The following is a 23556-nucleotide window of genomic DNA, read 5'->3' on the forward strand; positions in this document are numbered from 1 at the left end:
TGTGAAATTACGCTGACAACATTATTGGCATTACTGGATGAGAATGCAAAACTGCTTATCGGAAGTTATTTCTGGACATTTGGATGGGAAAATGCCATCATGTGACATCGGACGAGTTTTGTACTAAAATGAACATAGCTCGGAAAACCATTGTTCCCCACTAGCATCAACACAATAAAATCCACTCAAGCAAAGTCAATAGTACGCCATCACAAATCCCCATGCTTCCCACTTAAAGCAACGTTGAAAGACGTCAAGAGGTTCTGCCAGGAATTACCCAATGTCAAATTTTGAGTTTAAAAAGTCCCCACCCCCTGGGGCATGAACCAGGTGAAATCCAAAATATCGTTAGATATTTCATGCGTCCCCAAATATTTATTGCATATACAAAGTTTCATCAAAAAGGCTTTGAAATGTGCCTTAATTGCATTTTTTGGTATTGCATTTCTTGACTGGGCCCCAGGGGTGGGGCCAAAAAAAAAAGAACTACCAAATTGGTGAATTTCTGCACAACCGTTTAGAAGCTCTCCCCTCTGGGCTGGTGCTCCTTCCTCACCTAGATCGGCCTCACGCTGTTGAAACCAAAGCATTCAGAATCGTTGGAATCTCCCGCGATGAAGCCGATTCTCAGGGTCTTTCTCTCTCTCACCGCAGGCAGGTAGGTGGTCTTTCTGTCTTCTACCGACTCCTCTCCGGCCATGCCCCCCCCTGCTCTGTCTGTGCTCTGTCCCCTAAATATTCCTACAGGTCGCACAAGATCTGCCAGCAACCCTCTTATGGTGAAACTGCCAAAATCAAGACTCTCTATTCACCTTCACTCTTTCATTCCTCTTTTCTCCCGCCTCTGGAACAAACTCCCACACTCTCTTCAATCTCTCTCCTCCCTCCATGTATATAAAATAGCTTCATCTCTTGTCTTCCCCCATCCAAAACCTTGATCTTTTCTACCCCCGTCAAAACGCCCCAAATCCACCTTTCAATCCCCAACTTCTTTCCTGAAATTCCTCGTGTTAATTTGCTTTATACCGTGTACCCCTCCTCCTCCCCAACCTTCCCCCTTCCACAGATCTACCGACGTCCTTGTTCTCTACTGTTGTTGTGCTTGTGTGCTTACCTCTCCCTGCCCCTCTTGTCCCCCGCTCCCTTCATTGTATGTTTTATGTGTCTGTGCATGTTTCCATGTTCAATGTGTTAGCTCTTACATCAGCCTTGATTCTGTATACAAAAAAAAAAATGGAGGGGATAGCATGACAGACAGACAGACGAGCACATTACAATACCCCCTGTGTTTTCTTTTTCAGCATGAGGGTAATAATTGGAGTCCTTTCATTATTAAGTGGATCAAAAATAGCTTTAAGAAAAACTTTAGGTGGAAAGATGAATAGATGTAAATGCACATCTATATAAAGGATTTTTTTGGGAAATTATGTAAAATGTTTGAGATATAAAAGAAGAAAGATTGCCATTGTGGTAGCCTTTGAACATAATCCTTGCTATAATTTACGGATGGGTGTGTGGGTGAGTGTGTACGTGTGTGCCGCGCTACTCCTACAATTCTGGGCCGATTACATCCAGACTTGCTACATTACATAGGGATGGGATCACCATGACCCCAATTCGTGCATACGGGCGTTTTTGTCATTGCGCCAGTGGTCTTGGGGGGGGGGGGGGGAGGGTTTTCTAGTACAATTAAACTGTACTATAAGTCCGCTTCTTCTTCTAGTCCGTACGGAGCGGTGCTTCTTGTACAATTAAAGCGTCGTATATAAAATCCATCCATCAGTGTTGATTTGCGAAAGGGCAGATCCCAGCTGCCAAAGCAGCTTCTTGGTAAGGGTTACACTGGGTTGTTTGTCGGTGCCTTCCCAACAGTTGTCAGGGCAGGAATCTGGAATTTTGCCATGGCGTTGGCATATTCACTTCTTAGGAAAGGCAACCATGCTATCTTTTTAATGGACAGCACACTCAATAATGCAACGCCCTGGCTGCCAAATACTGGGGTGGCGGGTTATAGGTGAGTCAGGCATCAAATCCAGGCTAAACAGCTTAGATGTGAATATGCAACACCTGAGCTACCTGCCAGTCAATATCAAAAACAAGTATTAATTGATATTACATTTTTGTTACCTCCGCCACTGCAGTTGTGGGAATATGAGAACTGAAGCAATTATTTTGCTTTTGCTCTCATATCCCCACCGATGCCGTGGATTGTGGGATGGACCAGATGACATGCCATCGTATACCATGATAACACACTCTCACATCCAGGATAAAGTTCCTGGATGTCCACAACACCATCAAGGAGCATGCATTTGTGACCTCAGAGTAAGCAGCAATACAATATTTTAAACATTATCTTTTTTCAACTGAGTACTTTTTAAAAGTATTGTTGCGGTTTTGCAATAAAGGCAAACCCCCTATAGTCAATTGCACAACAACATGTTGCCTGCAGTAGTTAGTTATTTCTTATTAAATATAAATATTTAGTTCCCTTCCCATTGTGTAATAATTAAAGCAGATATGCGTTGAGTTCGGCAGGATTCCAACCCCCTCGTACTGGTGAAAGAAGACGTTCGTTCGGGTGCAGGGAGGCGTGGCTAAGAATACAGTCCACGTGATCAACCGCGGCTGTGGTGGGCGTGCCTAACAGAAAAGCCCACGTCACCAACAGGTAAACCAATGGGAGGGTGTATATACGTCACCAGCGAAGCTCCAATGACATCGTGAACACGCGAACGCCCAATGAGAGATCGTGAACACGTAAGGAACCAATCAGGTCATGCACCCTTCCCTAGCAACCGGCCAATGTCACCTCGGCCAATGGGAGGCCGTGGAACCTTCCAGAAGGAGGTGGGGGGGGGGGAAATTACCGCACGTGACCAACCTCGGCTAATGGGAGGCCGTGGAACCTTCTAGAAGGACATTCCACCCAATAAAGGTCTGTGCCAATCGTCATTCGAGCTCTCTCCCGCCATTCGTCTTGAAGCTAGCTGTCTGACGTGCTGGTTCGTCCTTCCTGCACTGAAATTAATCCGTCCTGGATCATCGTTCGTGCGGACTTCGAAGCGGCGGTTCGTCCTGCGGACCTTCTTCAAGCTGCGCGTCCAATCGATCCGTGCGCTGCGCACGGGAGCTGGCGGACCCAAGTCAGCGTCGGCACGTCCATCGGTACGAGTTTAACCGGTGTGATTCATTCCCTGTGTGAGTGAGCAAGGCGCCTGTTGGGATTAGGCTAGGTAAGGATTGTTAAGACTGCCTCTCGTCTCTTTTTCTGTGCCTTGTAAATAAAAGGCGTGTACATTTTGTTGTTTTCAACCTGTTCGTATCGTCTTTTCTTTATTGGCCTAGCATCGTTCGAAACCAAATTTGACTACTCAGGCCCATCAACTACACAGGATAAAACCGCAATTCGCCCCGCGCAAAAACCGCTCGGCGCACTCTATCAGAATTGGGTGTGATTTGCAAGGGGGTTCAATACCCTGTCTTTCTGGCCGCGTGTCTTTGAAGGTATTTGGGTGTAGTGACCAGTAACCCTTCGACGTGTGGCTGGGAGATTGGCAATTGAAGTTGCTTCGCAACTCGTCGGGCGTGAACTTAGTCACGGCCGACGACCCTGTGGACTCGGGGTCTGAGGGGAAACGGGGTCATAAACCCCCCCTTAGTACGTCGACAGACCCGGGATCCGCAACAGTATGTACAATTAGAATGCGAGTACATCTATAAAGTATGTACGGTACAATTAGAATGTGAGTACATCAATAAAATACGTACTATAAAACCACACAAAACAAGTAGGGGGAGGGTACGCAATCTTTGCTCGTTCTAGTTTGAATTATTTTACTTTCAGCTTTCATGTAAAACTTTTTTATTACTTGCAAAAATCGAAGATTTTTCAAGTTTATTGGTTGGTCTTGTGCGTTATTCTATCTGTCTGTCTGTATCTGTCTGTATGTATGTCAATCGCCTACAGGTCACAATTTTAAACCGATCTTTACAAAACTTCACCAATTGGCAAACTTTGTCAAAAGGAAGAAGCTTGTTGATTTTGAGGTCAATAGGTCAACATAGGCCAAAAGTCAACAACTTATTGTCCCCCGTCGCACCGTGGAGCGAAAGGGGGACTATGGTTTTCCCGTCCGTCCGTATGTCCGTCCGTCCATGCGGGCGTGCGTGCGTGTGTGCGTGCGTAAGCGAAGGACCGCATTCGAATTTGGTGTGTGGGTGCAACCCACGTCAAAATCCAAGATGGCCGCCGCCATGTATGTCTGATGCCATGTATGTCTGAACCTTGTGAGCGGAATATCTTGAAAAATAAGCGAAGTACCAACTTCTAATCTGGTGTGTGGGTGTATCTAGGCATAAGGAAGAACCCTATTGAAAATTGGGTCGCCACGTCAAAATCCAAGATGGCCGCCGCCATGTATGTCTGAACCTTGTGAGCTGAATATCTTGAAAAATAAGCGACGTACCAACTTCTAATCTGGTGTGTGGGTGTATCCAGGCACAAGGAAGAACGCTATTGAAAATTGGGTCGCCACGTCAAAATCCAAGATGGCCGCCACCATATATATATATGTCTGAACCTTGTGAGCAAAATATCTTGAAAAATAAGCGAAGTACCAACTTCTAATCAGGTGTGTGGGTGTATCCAGGCACAAGGAAGAACGCTATTGAAAATTGGGTCGCCACGTCAAAATCCAAGATGGCCGCCTCCATGTATGTCTGAACCTTGTGAGCGAAATATCATATTGTTGCGAATATGGAATTTGGCCTCCATATCCGCTTGTAAATATTCCCCTATTTTCTCCAATACTCCCCAACTTTCCCCGATCCCCCATTCCCTAGTCCCATTGCATGTAAATAACAATCAGTAGAGCCGACCTTCCCCTTATTCCCCCATTAAATGTCGTGCCCAGGTCCACCGCACCACACGTAGACAACTTTCGGACATCTTCCTAGTTATTCTTATTCTATGTCAGTTAAGGCCTCGTTTCCATTAATTATGACTCTTCGTTGCACCAGAATGTGATTATATGGCATCAGTAGTGAGTTTAGGACCTTTCCCATACCTCCTTCCATCTTCTTCCCCAACAATTACAACAACAACAGAGGAGATGGCGGCGGAGCGGGGGAGGATGCGTCCTCACACCGGCTCGATTAGCGCCATAGACCATGCGCTCCACGGGGTTACCACGAAGGGGCTCCTTGTCAGCTCCTCGTCAAGGGCGGAGCCTGGTAAACCCCCCGCACGCACCCAATGAGAAGCAACGTGCCGATTCCACGAGGCGGAGCTAACGAGCCGAGGGCGTGTCACTCCCCGCCGGATATACGCGGCCCCGCGCCGGATGTGACGTGAGATGCGCCCCCAGCTTGAGCAGACAAGACGCCATCCGAGCGCTGCGACCTCCCCGCATCTCTGGACCGGACCGAGTCGATTCTGACCTTTGAGCCCAGGTGCACCTGGAGCCATCGCTACCCGCCTGTCCTTTCCATCAATCCCCGTGTGAGTCAGCTTTGTCCCGTTTATCTGTCGTCTGTTGGGAATAATATAAGATTGTGTCTAAGTGCTTGTCTTTCTATGCTGTCCCTCTTGTAGTTGTAATCTAACCTTCCGCCTTAATATAACCTCCTCCGGAGGTCTTGAGAACTGAACCCCTGGTGTCGTATTGTGTTATTGTAATCCAGCCGGGTGTCTTCTTTTTCTTATTGAGCCAGCATCGCGCGACTTCGTCAACGTCGAGTATAGTCGGGTAATTTGTGCGGACACGACGGCCATTCCGCTCGGCCCACTTTAACATCAAAGTCGTGTCTGTAACAATTGGTGTCGAGGAGTGAGATTCGGACCCGGGACTAAATTAGTTAGGCCCAAATTTTGGGAGGGAAAATCGGTTCGGAGCGCGTACTGCGCTCGACAAAATCGAGCCGGAGCGCGGTCCCGCGGTTACTGCGCTCGCCGAAATTATAACGAAAAAAAAAAAAATTTGGATTTGTTTTACGAAACTCGAATTTTGCAAGTCGCGCTATGGCGGATCAAGACGGCTGGGGTCCGGTAGCGGAGAGTGAAGCAGGGTCGGTCCAGGACCAAATTGAGACACGTGAGGAGAGCGAAACAGCGAGGGTAGCAAGCACGCAAAATGGCGCCTCGCTGGTCACCGCGCCGGCGACTGTGGCAGCGCCCCCGATGGATTGGAACTCGTTTTGTATACAAATGACGGCCCTTATGGCCCAGAATAGTGAGCGATTGGAGGGCCGGATGGATGCTCAGAGTGAGCAATTGGGGGTAATGGGGAACCGGATGGATGCTCAGAGTGAGCAAATGAGGGTTAATAGTGGGCGATTAGAGGGCCAAATGAGGGGTACCGGTGAGGGATTAGAAAAGAAATTTGAGGAGTTAGACAACGGGATAAAAGAAGTAAAGAATGGGTTAACGGGGGTAGAAAACAGAATGGCCGCTCAAGAGAATCAGATAGAGGGAGTGAAACATGGGTTAACGGGGGTAGAAAACAGAATGGCCGCTCAAGAGAATCAAATAGAGGGAGTGAAAAATGGGTTAGAGGGGTTAGAAAACAGTATGGAAGGCAAATTGAGGGACATGAGGGACCAAGCGGAAAGGGAAGTTAAACAAATGGAGCAGCAGATAGAGGGGGTCAGAATGGGGGTAGAAACCAAACTGGATGCTCACAGGGAGGAAATGGAGCAGATGAGGGTGGCATCTGGGCAGGAGATGCAAGTGATGGGAGAGGAGATCAGAAGAGGAGTGAGTGAGGAGGTCGGAGGAGTGCGCGAGGAGGTGAGGCACTGTGAGGAGCACATGGAGAAGGAGGTGAGAAAGGGGACTGTAAAGTTACAAGGGGGCATAGAGGACCTGACGCAGGAGGTGGAGCAGCTGACGGTGGGACAGACGGAGTTAGTGGAGCAGGTTCAAAGGAACACTGCGGTATTAGGAGGTTTAAAGGCGACACAGAAAGAACTAAAAGATGACTTGGTAGCGACGAAGAGGGAATGTCAGATGGTACGTGAGGGACTGACAACGAGGTTGGACGAGGTGATAGAGGTAATGGAGACGAAGGACCGGCAGGTGAGGACGCACATGGAAACGGTCAAGGTAGCCTTGGAGGACGAGCTTGAGGAGACGTACCGGGGAATAAAAGAGGTGAGGCACAAATTAGAAGAAGTGGAAGAAGGGGTGAGCGAAATTAAGAAGCGACGGAGAGGGGATAACAAAGAGATAAAAGAGGAGATAAAAGAATTGGTCCAAAGTCTGTGTTTGGATCGTGATGTGCTCGTTAACCGGATGAGGGATTCGCAGGTGATGGAGGAGAAGCGAAGAGGAAGAGGACCCGGTGTAAGTGGTGACCAATATGGTCGTGCGTATGATGCGCCAGGTGATTTAAGAGGCTTGGGGGTCGAGATAGACCCGGGTGTTCGTGAGAGGCCGTTGGTGAAGTGTGCGACAGGTCTGGTGTGCGAAAATGGAGGTGTGCAAGAAAGTCCGACTCTGGGGTGTGTGAGGAAAAAGTGCGTGCCAAGGAGTGAGGGTGCTGGCGAGAGTGAGTCGGTCGTAGCGCGTGTGCGAGGGGGCACATGGAAGCGCGGTGTGGTGAGTGTTACAGAGGGTGTAACGGGAGAGTGTGCGCGAGAAAGGTGTGTGACGGACAGGTGCATGAGGAAAGAGTGCGCTGTCAGAAGTAAGGAAGAGTGTCCACCTGTGGTGAGTGTTACAGAGGGTGTAACGGGAGAGTGTGCGCGAGAAAGGTGTGTGACGGACAGGTGCATGAGGAAAGAGTGCGCTGTCAGAAGTAAGGAAGAGTGTCCACCTGTGGTGAGTGTTACAGAGGGTGTAACGGGAGAGTGTGAGCGAGAAAGGTGTGTGACGGACAGGTGCACGAGGAAAGAGTGCGCTGTCAAGAGTAAGGGTGAGAGTAGTGAGAGTGACATGGAGCGTGAGTTAGTTGTGACAGGTGAGAGAGGATGTACACCTGGGATGGAAGGATGCACACCTGGAATGGTAGAGCGTGAGTGGGAATGCACGCTGGAATTGGTGGTGAGGCACGTGGTTGGGTGTGCGAATGAGGGCACACCTGTGATTGTCACAGAGGAGGTGACCGAGGAGGGGGTGCGAAGCGGTGTATTGGTGAGGTGTGCGACCAACGAATGTGTGCCAAAGTGTTCGGTGGTCAGGTGTGTGACCAAGGCTGTGAGTGGAATGGGTGTACCTGGGTGTGTAAGGAACGGTACAAGGAGAATGGGAACAGCTGCATGTATGAGCAAGGAACGGGCTGCGGGGTGTAAGCATGCAGGTGAAGCATCGACGTTACACAGGTTAAAGGTCAGGTCGACTTTTAGCCGAAGCGGGCCCTCGGTGCGTGCCGGGCTTCGCGTGCCGCGAGAACCAGCGGGGATCCGAGCCACGGCGGGTTCGAAAGAACCGCCGTGCGCGATCCACGCTGGGCCTCGCTTTGAACGGCCACGTCTGTGCTCCAATAGGCGGAGCGGGCGGCCCGATAGAAAGAGTCGTCATGGCGACCACTTTTTGTTGAGGAATTCCGGCAGGTCGAGATCGGGACATTGGATGGCTCCGTGCCGAGAAGGTGCGTGGGATCTCGGGCCGGGTAAACCTCCTTCCCTGCACCGAGTGCCGGATGTATCCAGCCGCTGGCACAAAACAACCAGCATCCATTGCTTGGCTTTACGAAGCCGGGCTTTGGACAGGGATTGGCGCACCGAGAGGTATTAGTGAGTCGACTGGGTGATGAGGTTAGTGTTTTGGACCCAAAATTAGAGAAAAACAAAATTTGATGATTGGCAAGGGATTGGCAGTAGTGATTGGCAGATGATGGGTAGTGATTGGCAAATTTTTGATTTGTTGAAATTTGATGTGCAAAATTGGTAGTGAGAGACCCCCGATGTGGTGGGATGGCATCCCTGCCACCCTTCCCATGTGGGGGCAAAGGAGCAATAGCTTATGGGGTGTATGGCAGTGAAAACTAGCCCGGGTGGGTTAGGATATTGTGTGATAGGGATCTAGAGAAGATGACATTAGGTGACGTTAAGATTAGTTAGTGACTGATACCTGTAGTGGGGACGCAGGTAGATTAGTGTGGATGATAATGACGAGGGAGCGCAATAGTTAAAGGGACGACTGGGAAGCGCAAGTTTCAGAAGGGAGTAGTTAGCTGAGATGATGCTGTGTGTGTGAGGATTGAACAGGTGTGATTGCACAGGTGTGCAACTGGACAGGTGTGTGGAGTAGTGTATGAGTAGTGAGTGTTGTGGATCAGCGCGAATGCGCTTGGGGAGAGAAGGGTGCCGGTGGCACCAGGTGTGAGAGCACAGGTGTGCAGGTACAGGTGTGTGGAGAGAGTTGGAGTAAGTGGTACGGAGTGGTGTGCATGGTGCGAAGGTGTGGATGGGGGAAGAGTGGACCCCCATCACGGATACCCGGGGCGGGTAGTGTAAGTGTTAGGTAGAGGGTGCAGGTAAATTGTGGTTGGATATTGGCATCTGTGGTGCGGTTGCAGAATGGTGTTGTGAATGGGTGCATTAGTGTTGTGGAAATGGCTGGGCGTGTAGCCTGTTAGTGTGTGTAGTTGGTTGAGCACTCCACCACTGTGAGGATGTCGGCCAGGTGAGGCCGCAGGTGGGCTCTGGGAGCCGGTAGAGTTGTGGATGGGGCCCGAGGATCCGGAGGATGGACCCGGGTAGCCCAGTGCCAGAGAGGGCACCGAGTGGGGAGAGAGCCAGAGGGCCTTCCCCAGGTAGTTAGGTTAGGGTAAGGAGCAGGTAAGCTCGGAGGCAACTGCAGTGGTGGAGGTGTGCAGGTGGGTAGACCCACTGGGAGAGGTACACGCCGCAGCCCAGAAATTGTGCGAGGGCACCAGGAGATGAATCGGGGGAGTGAGACCCCAAATTGAAGAGCACCACAGTTTGGCCAATGGGAATTGGTTTTTAGAACCCGTAGTGTAAGAGGGCCAATGGTTTGGCCGGAGAAAGACCCCGGGTAGTGTAAAGTTGTTAAAGTCATTTAGGAAATAGTTAGGATTGAAGAACCTGTCGCACCATACGCAGCCACTTACCTGTGGTGATGATGATGACTCCACACCTGTGTTTTCTTTGTTTGTGTTGCAGAAATGAGAATTGCTGTTGGATTTGTGAGACGCATCACGACGTGGATGAGACATTGGGGTGATTCCATCTCTCCCTCCCTAGGAGGGACTGATGATGAATTGGTAATGGCAAATTATGATGTTGAGTTGGAGATGGCAAATTTTGATGAGAGTTGAAAATGGCAAATTTGATTGGTTAGGAGGGAGAGAAGACGAATTTGGTTTATGGGAGGAACGGGGAAGACAGTAGGGATGTTTGTCGATTTGTAAAGTAGATGTTTATGGGTAGTGTTGTGTTTTGTGGATGCAGTAAGGGGTAAGGGAGGGGCCATGTAGGTTACCTGGTGGGGGGGGGCGTACGATAGGAACGTACCTGTCTCACCTGGTTCCCATGTGCCCCCAGTGTGCATCACCTTACATTGCGTGCACTTTTGCGCCCTTACCACCTTACTCACTTGTCTGCTTCTTTTGTCTCCCACCTCCGAGGATCTGGCTTTGGGGTAGAGAGAGAGGAGAGAGAGGTGCTGGCTGCGCAGTTGTGGGCCCGCACTTTCGCTGTTTGCTGCCGGGATCGATACACCATATGGACCGCAATGTTTGTGGCCACCCACAATGGACCGCAGTTCGTTTGCGGCCAAGTACCACCCGGGGATGGACCTATGGGTCAACGTGGCACCTATGCCATACAGGTGAACCACTAATAGTTAACACCACCAAGTGCACCACAAGAAGAGCAAGAGACACCTGCAGGGTTAGGGGTTGTCGAATTTATTTTTATTCCAATGAACAATGGTGACTGCACCGATTGGTGGTGGGGTGGTGCTGTTGATGCTCGGGAAGGGTGCTCTGCACGTTATTAAAGGCCGTCGGCCACAGAGCACTCGTGGGTTGGTGTATCGATGTTGGCAAGCGCGCTCTCTCTATGCATAACATCTGCATGTGTTCCTCCAAAAACAGGTCCTGGATCGTAGTGTAAATAGCAGCGTAGTCTTGTAAATAATGCTCCCTACCGGCTGTATGTTTAGTTTGAGAATTCTTTCCGGATTCGGTTATCCTGTGGGTGTGTTTCTGTGAGGAGAAGGGTGCAACGTCGCAGGGGGACATATTTACTCATTTGTGAATATCTGTAAAACTGTCGCACTCAGGGTAGAGTTAATAGTAGAGGGAACTACATTGCGTGCCACACTAAAGTAGGTAAAAATTTATCGGGTCGGGACGCCCCGAGGGTAGAGAAGGGTGCAATGTTGCGAATATGGAATTTGGCCTCCATATCCGCTTGTAAATATTCCCCTATTTTCTCCAATACTCCCCAACTTTCCCCGATCCCCCATTCCCTAGTCCCATTGCATGTAAATAACAATCAGTAGAGCCGACCTTCCCCTTATTCCCCCATTAAATGTCGTGCCCAGGTCCACCGCACCACACGTAGACAACTTTCGGACATCTTCCTAGTTATTCTTATTCTATGTCAGTTAAGGCCTCGTTTCCATTAATTATGACTCTTCGTTGCACCAGAATGTGATTATATGGCATCAGTAGTGAGTTTAGGACCTTTCCCATACCTCCTTCCATCTTCTTCCCCAACAATTACAACAACAACAGAGGAGATGGCGGCGGAGCGGGGGAGGATGCGTCCTCACACCGGCTCGATTAGCGCCATAGACCATGCGCTCCACGGGGTTACCACGAAGGGGCTCCTTGTCAGCTCCTCGTCAAGGGCGGAGCCTGGTAAACCCCCCGCACGCACCCAATGAGAAGCAACGTGCCGATTCCACGAGGCGGAGCTAACGAGCCGAGGGCGTGTCACTCCCCGCCGGATATACGCGGCCCCGCGCCGGATGTGACGTGAGATGCGCCCCCAGCTTGAGCAGACAAGACGCCATCCGAGCGCTGCGACCTCCCCGCATCTCTGGACCGGACCGAGTCGATTCTGACCTTTGAGCCCAGGTGCACCTGGAGCCATCGCTACCCGCCTGTCCTTTCCATCAATCCCCGTGTGAGTCAGCTTTGTCCCGTTTATCTGTCGTCTGTTGGGAATAATATAAGATTGTGTCTAAGTGCTTGTCTTTCTATGCTGTCCCTCTTGTAGTTGTAATCTAACCTTCCGCCTTAATATAACCTCCTCCGGAGGTCTTGAGAACTGAACCCCTGGTGTCGTATTGTGTTATTGTAATCCAGCCGGGTGTCTTCTTTTTCTTATTGAGCCAGCATCGCGCGACTTCGTCAACGTCGAGTATAGTCGGGTAATTTGTGCGGACACGACGGCCATTCCGCTCGGCCCACTTTAACATCAAAGTCGTGTCTGTAACAATATCATAGCATGTTTTCTGCGTCTTCCACTTTGTCAACTCACATCACTTCCCCGACGGGGGATCTAGGCATAACGCTTGTTTTAGGAATTTCGCAAGTCTTGTGCAATGTACGACACATTTCTTGTTTACTCATTTCTCTTCCAGACTTTTATTTTTATTTTTTATTTACTGATCATCTTTACCTCTGTCATTGAAGGTGGACGAAGGTTATGTTTTCATCCCTGTCTTTTTGTTACTTGCAAAATCGAAGATTCCCAAGTATATTAGTTGGTCTGGTCTGTTATTCTGTCTGTCAATCAATCAAATGTCAATCGCCTACCGGTCACATTTTCACTCCGATCATCACGAAACTTCACCAAGTGGTAGAGGTAGTGAGTGACAAGCAGGAGGCGTATTATTTTTGAGGTCAAAGGTCAAGTCACATAAATCGTCAATTTTAAACTGATTCACTTGATATCTATGTATATCAGGGCATGAATTTGTGTATGTATCATCAAGATGAAAAACGATAAACACGGTCAGTCTGTAAAACCGTCCGTCCGTCCATCCGTGAAGCCTCAGTATATATCTCTTAATTACATACTGTTTAAACATCAGTTGCACGCTGACTACACACATGTACGTCTATTAATTACGTACTATTGGAATGTACCTTTTAAATTTAAACCTTCCGACCATTCAGACTGCCCAGGCTCCTTTAACCTTTGAATACAATTTAACACCATTTAGGCCCCATTAGACTTTACATCCTTTAGGCCCCTAAGGGCTTCGACCCCTCTATACCTATCAACCCCAAAGACGCTCTAAAACCTTAAGACACTTGAAGCTCTGCAAGATCATTAAAATCCCCAAATCTCTTAAGACCTCTAAAGACCCCTATACATCCCTTTTACCTTTAAGTCCCTTTCGACACTTCGGACATCTTTAGACCTTTTTACCCTTCAGACCTTTTGTACCCTTTAGACCCCACACACTTTAGATTTTTAAACCCCTAAGTCCCTTTAATCTCTTTAGACCCCTTAGACATTAACACCATTTACACCCTTCAGACATGTTAGACAGCTTAGCTTGGACCCCTGACCATTTCGACCTTAAGACCACTCGCACTTTTTAGACCCCCTCCCCCTCTTGCTTGAGAGATTAGACCCTTTCGACCCCCTTATACCTTACCTACTTTTGGATCGTCCCCTATAGACCATCTATAAACTTTTCGGCACACACTACACAAACGTCTATTTTCCTCTTGCAAAAGACAAACTACCTTTTTCAGCAAATGATATGCAAACTCGACCAACCCAGGGGGGTGGATACTCTGCTAGTACTGTATATAAAACTGAAAAACAAGGGTGGACAGAGAATCTTCGTTGAGGTGAAGTCTTGGTCGACCCCCGTAGGTATGTCTATTAATTACTTATTATTGTACCCCGTCGCACCGCGGAGCAAAAGGGGGACTATGGTTTTCCCGTCTGTGCGTGCGTAAGCGAAGGACCGAATTCTAATTTGGTGTGTGGGTGCAACTAGGCATATGGAAGAACCCTATTGAAAATTAGGTCGCCACGTCAAAATCCAAGATGGCCACCGCCATGTATGTCTGAACCTTGTGAGCGGAATATCTTTAAAAATAAGCGAAGTACCAACGTCTAATCTGGTGTGTGGGTGTATCTAGGCATAAGGAAGAAAGCTATTGAAAATTGGGTCGCCACGTCAAAATCCAAGATGGCCACCACCATGTATATGTCTGAACCTTGTGAGCGAAATATCTTGAAAAATAAACGAACTACTAACGTCTAATCTGGTGTGTGGGTGTATATACGCATAAGGAAGAACGTTATTGCAAATTGGGTCGCCACGTCAAAATCCAAGATGGCCGCCTTGCGTCTTCCACTTTGTCAACTCGCATCACTTCACCGACGGGGGACCTAGGCGTAACGCTTGTTGGACCTTGACTACCTCTATTAATTGCCTCTATTAATTACGGATTATTGGAACATACCTTTTTGACATGTAGAGCCTTTAGAGCCATTAAACCTGTTGACCCTCAAGACCTTTGAGACCATTTAAACCTTTTATACGCTTTTGACCTTTATACCCTTTAAACCTTTGTACCTTCAGACCCTTTAAGACCCCAATCACCCTTTAGACCCCTAATATCCTTTAGAAGCCTAAGACCCAGCAAAACCCTGAAGACTCCAAATAACCTTTATAACCTTAAAACCGCTTGGACTCTTAAGACCACCAGGACCCTTTATGAGCCTAAGTCCCATTAGGATGCCAAGACTCTGTAGACCCTATAGACCACTAGGACCTTTTAGACCCTTTATAACTCTAAGAATCTTTAGGACCCAAAGACCCTGTAGACCCCATTAGACCTTCTATCTGAGGGCCTTCTGCAATAACACTTGAGGGTCACCAATCATGATTAAAAGGCCCCCCCATTGGTAAAACACATCAGTACAAAGCTAAGAAGCTCTCCAATATGTATGTATATATATATATATATATATGTATATATATATATATATGTATATATATGTATATATATGTATATATATATATATATACATATATATATATATATATATATATATATATATATATATATATATATATATATATATATATATATATATATATATATATATATATATATATATATATATATATATATACATATATATATATATATATAACGACAATATATATATTGTCTCCAATATATAGTCCTGTCCGTGGCCAATGAACACCAGCCTCAGACGAATAGCCGAAACGAGCTTTAACTCCGAGACGTATTTCAAACCTTGGCGGGATTGTCTTTGGCGCGTGCGGGAAAGGCCCAAAGCCTTATCTAATCGGGAACACACGGGGTTAATCCGAACCCACAGAACAAAAACTAAATAAGATAAGAAATTGAAAGTCAACAAATAATGATTGAATGAAAATAATGCAAGCAATTAAAATGAATGTGAGGTGAAAACTATTTCCTAATTTGAGATGTCTCCATTCAGACTCGTATACAAACAAAGGGAAAATAAAAGTAAAAATAAATGATGTTTCGTTTCAAGCCAGCCAGCACTTAGCTTTGCATCCCCAAATGGCTGGTAGGGCTTGCTGGTCATCGAACCAGTCACCGCGCGGGAAGCACACAAGATGGCGTGGAACCGTGCCCGTAGCCAGCCGCCAGCGTGAAGCAAGCAGGCAGGATCCTTCTTTGTTTCGCTCGCAACGTCGTCCGTCTCCTAAGAGCACCACCGTCAACCAACACCTCCTCCTCACGCTAAAACGTGAAAGTTCCAAGCCCCGACACATCTCTTGCCCAGTCTCTTCCCCACAAGCGCACACGAGCCAAAGATGTGCCACCGCCCACGACCAAGCCAGAACAAAGGAAAAATGCGACCGCCTCCAATGAACGCCAGGACCAGAAGAGAGAGAGACAAAGATGGCGAGATGTCGTCTTTTTCCCTTCAGCTCTCGAATGTTCGACCACTGACATCACACTCTGTCCAATCACTGAGTGCTACTCAATCATCCCATCGCGCCTCCACCAATCACGAAGGCCAGGGCGTGGCCTCCTCATTACGAGTCCTCGGGGGGGCAGAGTCTACTCTTTGTTCGGGAATGTTCGATGACGTCGGGGTTTACTTGCCGATTGGCAAATGTGCTGGGTCTGTCGGACCTGGCGGCGTGGTGAGCGAATGAGTCCATTGCTTGGCCAGCTGAGTTTTATGAGAACATGAGGGAAAAAACACAGGGAGGCAAGCACGTACACGGGAATTTAACCTTACAGACCCTACCTAGATAGCACAACTCCACTCCTCCATGTGGAGACACCTAAACACTTAACCGGACATTCAACCCTACTTAGATACATTGAGTTGGCTTCTTCTTCTTCACGACACTCGGCGCATGCTAATTTATACGATTCTGACTTTTCTTAAGGTATTTCATGCCTACCCCCCACAAACGTAACGATATATATTAAACTAATTAATGAATTGATTATCTCTATTTTTTTCAGGTTCTGCTCATCTTGGTTAGTGGCATGAGGAAAAGTCCCACATCACATTAAAAAGTCCCACGTGGAAAGGAGACAAGTCTTAAGTGGCAAGGAGACAGGCCCCACGCGGCAAGGAGACAGGTCCCACGCGGCAAGGAGACAGGTCCCACGCGGCAAGGAGACAGGTCCCACGCGGCAAGGAGGCAGGTCCCACGCGGCAAGGAGGCAGGTCCCACGCGGCAAGGAGGCAGGACCCACGCGGCAAGGAGGCAGGTCCCACGCGGCAAGGAGGCAGGTCCCACGCGGCAAGGAGGCAGGTCCCACGCAGGAAGGAGGCAGGTCCCACGCGGCAAGGAGGCAGGTCCCACGCCGCAAGGAGGCAGGTCCCACGCGGCAAGGAGGCAGGTCCCACGCCGCAAGGAGGCAGGTCCCACGCGGCAAGGAGGCAGGTCCCACGCGGCAAGGAGGCAGGTCCCACGCGGCAAGGAGGCAGGTCCCACGCGGAAAGGAGGCAGGTCCCACGCGGCAAGGAGGCAGGTCCCACGCGGCAAGGAGGCAGGTCCCACGCGGCAAGGAGGCAGGTCCCACGCGGCAAGGATGCAGGTCCCACGCGGCAAGGAGGCAGGTCCCACGCGGCAAGGAGGCAGGTCCCACGCGGCAAGGAGGCAGGTCCCACGCGGCAAGGAGGCAGGTCCCACGCCGCAAGGAGGCAGGTCCCACGCCGCAAGGAGGCAGGTCCCACGCCGCAAGGAGGCAGGTCCCACGCGGCAAGGAGGCAGGTCCCACGCGGCAAGGAGGCAGGTCCCACGCGGCAAGGAGGCAGGTCCCACGCGGCAAGGAGGCAGGCCCCAGGCCGCAAGGAGGCAGGTCCCACGCCGCAAGGAGGCAGGTCCCACGCCGCAAGGAGGCAGGTCCCACGCGGCAAGGAGGCAGGTCCCACGCGGCAAGGAGACAATGGTGTCCATGACAACAGTTTCACCCCATTATAATCAAATGGTATTTTTGTGTGATTTAAGTATTGCCAAACCTCAGGAATTTTCAAGATATCAGATTGAAACTTACACAGATTATTTGTACGCATGTGTCGTATATGTGTATAATATCTTGTCAAAATTAGTCGAAGGTCAAGGTCAATACCATCCAAAACATGTAAAACAATTTATTAGTCGGCAATTAGAAAATGTATTAACCAAATTTGTAATGCACATCATTCCATCATGTAAAACACTTCATAGGTCAAATTTTCCAAATTACCAAATTGCTGTTTCCATGGGAACTATTGTTTATTTGGATTGCACAAGTATCGTGCTGTGCACTACATTTTTCTTGTTTGATCTGTTTGTCTGTCTGTGAGCAGGATATCTCAAAAGTTATGGATGGATTTGGATGAAATTTGGCAGACAGGTTGGGTGTTTGACAAGGACTAATTGATTTGATTTTGGTGAAGATCTGGATACAATGGTTTTTTATTATTATTAAGTGATTCTTCACCATTGAGAGATGGGGCCAAAAACGATATATAGCACGACGTCTCAAAGATGCGACAAAACTTGGTGGAGGAGTTTGTTCGGTGACGAGAACAAGCCGATTTGATCCAGTTCAGGTCCGGATCCAGATCTGGCCTATCGGTGGGATACAAAACATAAACTATTCAGCCTGGCGGAGGGGAATGCGCTCTACCAGAGTGCCATTCTAGTTTGACCTGTTTCCCATTCCCATCAGCCCATGGCTCACTTTACTCGATACCCAGGTTCCAATCCTGAATACTATACATATTTGTCCAATGTCTACCAATATCTTTGTAAATAATAATTAAGTACGTGGATTTCCCCTTGTGTCTTTGTCTTGCATGTAAATTTTTACAAACCCCACCTTTGAGCCCAAATTTTTTTTGTTGTTCTTTAATGGCGACGATGATCCCACCTTGTGGTGTCGGCCAGGGGAAGCTTGGCCCAAGCCTTTCATGAACTGGGCTTGGCCAGGTCTGACATTCACCTAGTTGGGGCAAGAATTTGGAATTTGTCCCTAGTCCCGGCGTTACTCGCCTACTCTTTGCAAAGCACACCATGGGATCTTTAACATCCACGAGCACATGCTGGTAGACATGACTCCCGGTTTAACTTCCATCTGAGGACGGCAGACACCTTGATGAATTGCCCTGCCTGTGAAACACTGAACTGACAGTTTATAGCTGGGTCAGGATTCAAACCCAGGCAAGACAGCTAAGAGGCGAGTGTGTGTACCTCTAGGTCATCCTGTCAGCATCCACCATGAGCCCAAAATATATGTTTTAAAGATTAATATTGGTGGCAGTTGGTGCCTATCCCAACGTACTCTTCAGGCATTTCAATGTCAATCCTGGCTAGTACCACCTTTACACTCAGTAAGATAGGTTGACGACACCCTCCATGAATGTCATGAGTGATCCCGCTGGGTTTTATATGACAACATCATAATGGTCAGCATTGTAACAATATCCCTAATGCTCTAGTGAATATGATTTGTCTGAAGATTGTTGCAAAATATAACTTGTTAGACCTTTTGTTGTTGCAGAAATAGGGACTGAGCGAGCCTGCTTCAAGGATATGTCATCGTTCCCTGAAACAAAAGCCGAGAAATACACAAGCAAGAACAAGGGCAGGAAGTTCCTGCTCTATAATCGCCGGCAGTTGAGCCGTGTGTATCCAAAGGGTCAGCGCCTCGACTCGTCAAACTACGATCCACTGCCGTTGTGGCTCTGTGGTAGCCAGCTTGTGGCACTGAACTTCCAAACACCCGGTCAGTCTCATGTGCTGATGTCTTTCTATATGCCTGTTCGTAATACCTAATGAAGGTCTTAAATTATATGTAGAGCGCACTAAAGCAGTACCACATGCCAACTGACCAGACTCCATGGTGTACTGATTAGAGCGTCGTCTCCATGAGAGGTCAGCGGTTCAAACCCCAGCCAGGTCATACCAAAGGCTTTAAAAATGGTGCGTGATACTCCCTTGCTTGACGTTCAGCATTTTAAAAGGATAAGAGCACAGACAATCCCCATCGCTTAGCATCCTTAGGAAATGCACAGCTGAGTGTGGCATCACCTCCCAGGACACTCTTGATACCATCGACGCCACATTGCAGCTTCGTTGGTATCTAGAGTGCCCTGAGAGGTGACGGCAGTTCCCCAAGCTCAGTGGCTGTGTTTGTCTGCAGACTGCGAAAAACAGATGTTGTCACTCACTACTACCCCCTACAGGGTAGGTCATACAATTACATTACAAGTATATCTATATATATAAAACACAGTTTGTGTGTGTGTGTGTTTGTAATGTTACCGATAGACTCCTAAACGGAGAGGCTTATGTGCTTGATATTTGGCATAGACATGGCCATTGGGCCTGGGACGAACATGGCCGAACCCAAAATATTTGACGATCCATATTTTTTATTCATATTTACCTCAGCGCATTTCAGCGCACGGAATCAACGGAATCAGAGCAGGTGGGCGCTGATTCGCTCAGAGCGATCACGTGATGACGCTATGAACGATATGACGCTATGAACGATATGACGCTATGAACGCTATGAACGCTATGACGCTATGAACGCTATGACGCTATGAAAAAAAAAATCGCTATGACGCTATGGAACGCTATGACGCTATGACCGCTATGACGCTATGAAAAAAAAAATCGCTATGAACGCTATGAACGATATGACCGCTATGATGCTATGAAGAAAAAAAATCGCTATGACGCTATGAAACGCTATGACGCTATGAACGATATGACACTATGAACGCTATGACGCTATGACGCTATGAAAAAAAAAAATCGCTATGACGCTATGACGCTATGAAAAAAAAAAATCGCGATGAACGCTATGACGCTATGACGCTATGAAAAAAAAAATCGCTATGAACGCTATGACGCTATGAAAAAAAAAAATCGCTATGACGCTATGAACGCTATGACGCTATGAACGCTATGACGCTATGAAAAAAAAAAATCGCTCGCTTTGCCAAGGGGCTCGCTCCCCCCCCCCCCCCCCGTTCCCCTCCCCTCCCCTTCCCTCTCCCCCTCCCCTCCCCCGCAATGCCGGGTACTTCTGCTAGTAATAAATAATGACCGAGTGCATATTAGGAACATTGACAATATTGACTTGTATGAACCAGCATGCGTGGGGAAGGGGCATCATATGCGGATGCCTACATCTAGGAACCAGGCCGTCATCTTTTTTTTTAATATTAGAAATAAATAATCAATAAACATAAGCACGTTTACTTTGGCCTCAAGATCAAAGTACATGGTCGATGACATGGATTTTTAATCTGTGCAAGGCAGGTAGATATCAGTACAATAACTCACTACATGTATTTTTTTATTACCTCACATCCCTGTTTTTTACCTCACCCACCAGACAAGCCCATGCAACTGAACCAGGCCCTGTTCATGCTCAGTGGAAGTTGTGGCTACGTGCTGCAGCCTCATGTCATGCGGCAGGAGCTGTTCGACCCTTTTGACAAAAACACCTTGCACACTGTGGAACCAATCAGCATCCAGCTTACAGTAGGTTGTTGATACGAGAGAAATATAATACAATTCAGACATGAACAAAAGAATACTGCTCATTCAGCCTGTACTGCATCTTCATCTTAATGCTAAATACAGACGAACAAACACATCTCACTTCAGATCACAAGTGATCACCTGTAAAACCGGCCACACCGACAATTTGTTTGTTGGAAATCCCAGGGAGTTAATCAAGATCGGTTAACACATTATCTGCTGTTTAAAATGAAATTTTGAAATGAATGGAATCTGTTATTTATTTATTTTTGTGGACAATTCTACTTATCTATTCTACTGTCCACTTATCCTGATGGGCTAAATGAGTTGAATGTGTGAAACTTTGTGTGGATTCGCATGAGAAACGGTGCATGGCCGATTCAGTGCTGATCACAAATCGATTCTCAGGTGAACGAAAGTATTCGCAAGCACAATCCTTGCCAAATGTACTCTATCCCAAGGTGAACCTGAAGCAACTATTTTGTGGAGCCCAATCAACGTGGATGCAAATTGGCCAGAATTTGCATAGATCGACAAATCTCTCCAAGTTGTGGCTGGGTCCAACGAGAGAATGAAGATGTATTGTTGTATGATTGGGATGGAAAGACAAAACATCCAAAATGAAGAATCCTACCCGAGTTACTTGAACACTTCTTTTTCACACCTTAAAAATCACCTTTATCCTATCTCAATTTAATATGCACTTCTCCAACAAGAAAAGACGTCCTTCTGTATATGAAGGTGACCACAGTTGAACACTGTTATATTCGTATATTCAAACCAATTAAGTATTTTGACGAGATCGTCACTATTTCCTTAAACTTGTAATATATCCTGAAATTGCTCCAATTGCTGCCTGTCACTGTACTGACAGCTTGAGTTTCTTCTCTACAATTACTCCAATGTCCCTTACCTCATTTACATGCTCGAATCAATTTGCATTTGCATTTTGCTCTTAAAAAAAGAAACCCTCCAATTCTTCTTTCTTTTTTCAATTCCCATCATCTTATGCTTTCATACATTAAAGTCCATCTTGCCATCGTTATCCTGCTCCTCTAAGTCATCGAAACCTTTCTGCATCTTTTCTTTTTCTTGAATATTATTTATCTTACCCCAAACTTTGTATCATCTGAAAATTCTGGAAATACCCCTTTCAAAAATATACCGTGCAAAACGTAGATATTTTCTCTAAGTTGCAAAACGTATTGCTTTCTGCTGGTTATTGCTTTTCCACTCTTACATCTTTTTAGGTCATCTCATCTCGATTCTCGAAGAGATGAACTTATGAAGTGGGTCGTGATGTCCAGATGCCTGTCCCTCTGTCCAGTTGTCCGTCCATTAACATTTTGCAATTTTTGCTACTCCTTCCTTATCACCCGGCTGATTGTTCTGAAACTTGGAATACAAGAGAGTAGCCCACACAATCGTTCAGGCTTCAGATCGTGGGTGCTCCCAGAAGGGAGTGAGGGAAGGTTACCCCCCAAACCTCGGATCCCTTCTCGTCCCTTATTTACCACCTGATTGCTCTGAAACCCAATACAGTTCTTCTCATCGATGGCCGACGCAAGCGCTCAGGCTTCGATTTTTCGATTTCAGACCATGGGGACTCCCAGAGGGGGTTACCCCCTGAAAGTTTGGATACCTACTTATCCCTTATTTACCAACTGATTGCTCTGAAACCCGATACAGCACTTCTACTCGATGGTCCGCAAGATCAACTGGTCTTAGATTTTTTTTTGCTTTTGTATCAGGGGACCTCCCAGGGATCAGGGGATCATGAAGCTCAGGTGCCCTGTCAGGAGACGCATGTAGAGAATGCATCTCTGTCCCATATATGGGACAGCCTGAGCTTCATATATAGGACAGAGGGTCTAGCGACTGAGCTATCAAATGTGGGACCGCGAAACTGAAGGTGTGTGAGGTTGGATGGTAGAAGGAAGAGTGTGAAAGGACAGACCCAGTAGATGCAAGAAAGACCAAACGATGAAGACGAACCGCACACGATAGACAACCAGCAAAGCACGAACAAGAATGAAATAAATAATGTGAGCGGACCGATAAAATGAAAGGAATGATAGAGGGAAGGACGCATAAGAGGAAATACTAGAGAAAGGAAAGGCTCGCGTTGTGCGAGTAATAAAAATAATCGATGACTGAATAATTAAGCTTTTAATACCTCTTTCTCTGCCTCCGTCTCTCAGATTACTTTACGCAACACCCTTTTATAACTCCCCAAATTTCCTCACTCTTTGCTTCGCCCCTCCCCTCATATATGTGTGGGGCTGTTTTCTTGGTGCGATCTGCTTCGGGAAGCGCTCGTGAAACATGCCCGATAACAACCCTCTTCGCTCATGAGGAGAATCGGTCCCGAGTATGTGATTATGGTGTGAACTTTTGTCAGAACCGCTCGTAAAATGGTTACGGGGGCTGTGGGAATAATGCCTTTGTGGTTGAGGAAAAACATTTGGGCGATAGTAAAAAGGAATACAACAACAACAACAACATGCATTTTAAAGGCCATTTTCCCTGCTAGAGCGGGGGTTAGCCTAGCGTTCCCCATGACAATCTTCTCCATTTTGCCCTATTTTCTGCAT

General features: G+C 47.5%; 1 protein-coding gene across 1 annotated transcript in view; it reads left to right on the forward strand.

The window, feature by feature from the left end:
* PLCG1 (phospholipase C gamma 1) overlaps window positions 1-23556 on the forward strand; it is a 208036-nt gene that overhangs the window by 163575 nt on the left and 20905 nt on the right. The window contains exons 27-28 of the mRNA XM_068126684.2: window positions 18966-19190; window positions 20814-20962. Coding sequence (XP_067982785.1) covers window positions 18966-19190; window positions 20814-20962 — 374 coding nt within the window. The remainder of the gene's footprint in view (window positions 1-18965; window positions 19191-20813; window positions 20963-23556) is intronic.

Source organism: Myxine glutinosa, chromosome 10 (assembly GCF_964187855.1).
Source record: "Myxine glutinosa chromosome 10, kmMyxGlut1.1, whole genome shotgun sequence".
NCBI classification, from domain to species: domain Eukaryota; kingdom Metazoa; phylum Chordata; class Myxini; order Myxiniformes; family Myxinidae; genus Myxine; species Myxine glutinosa.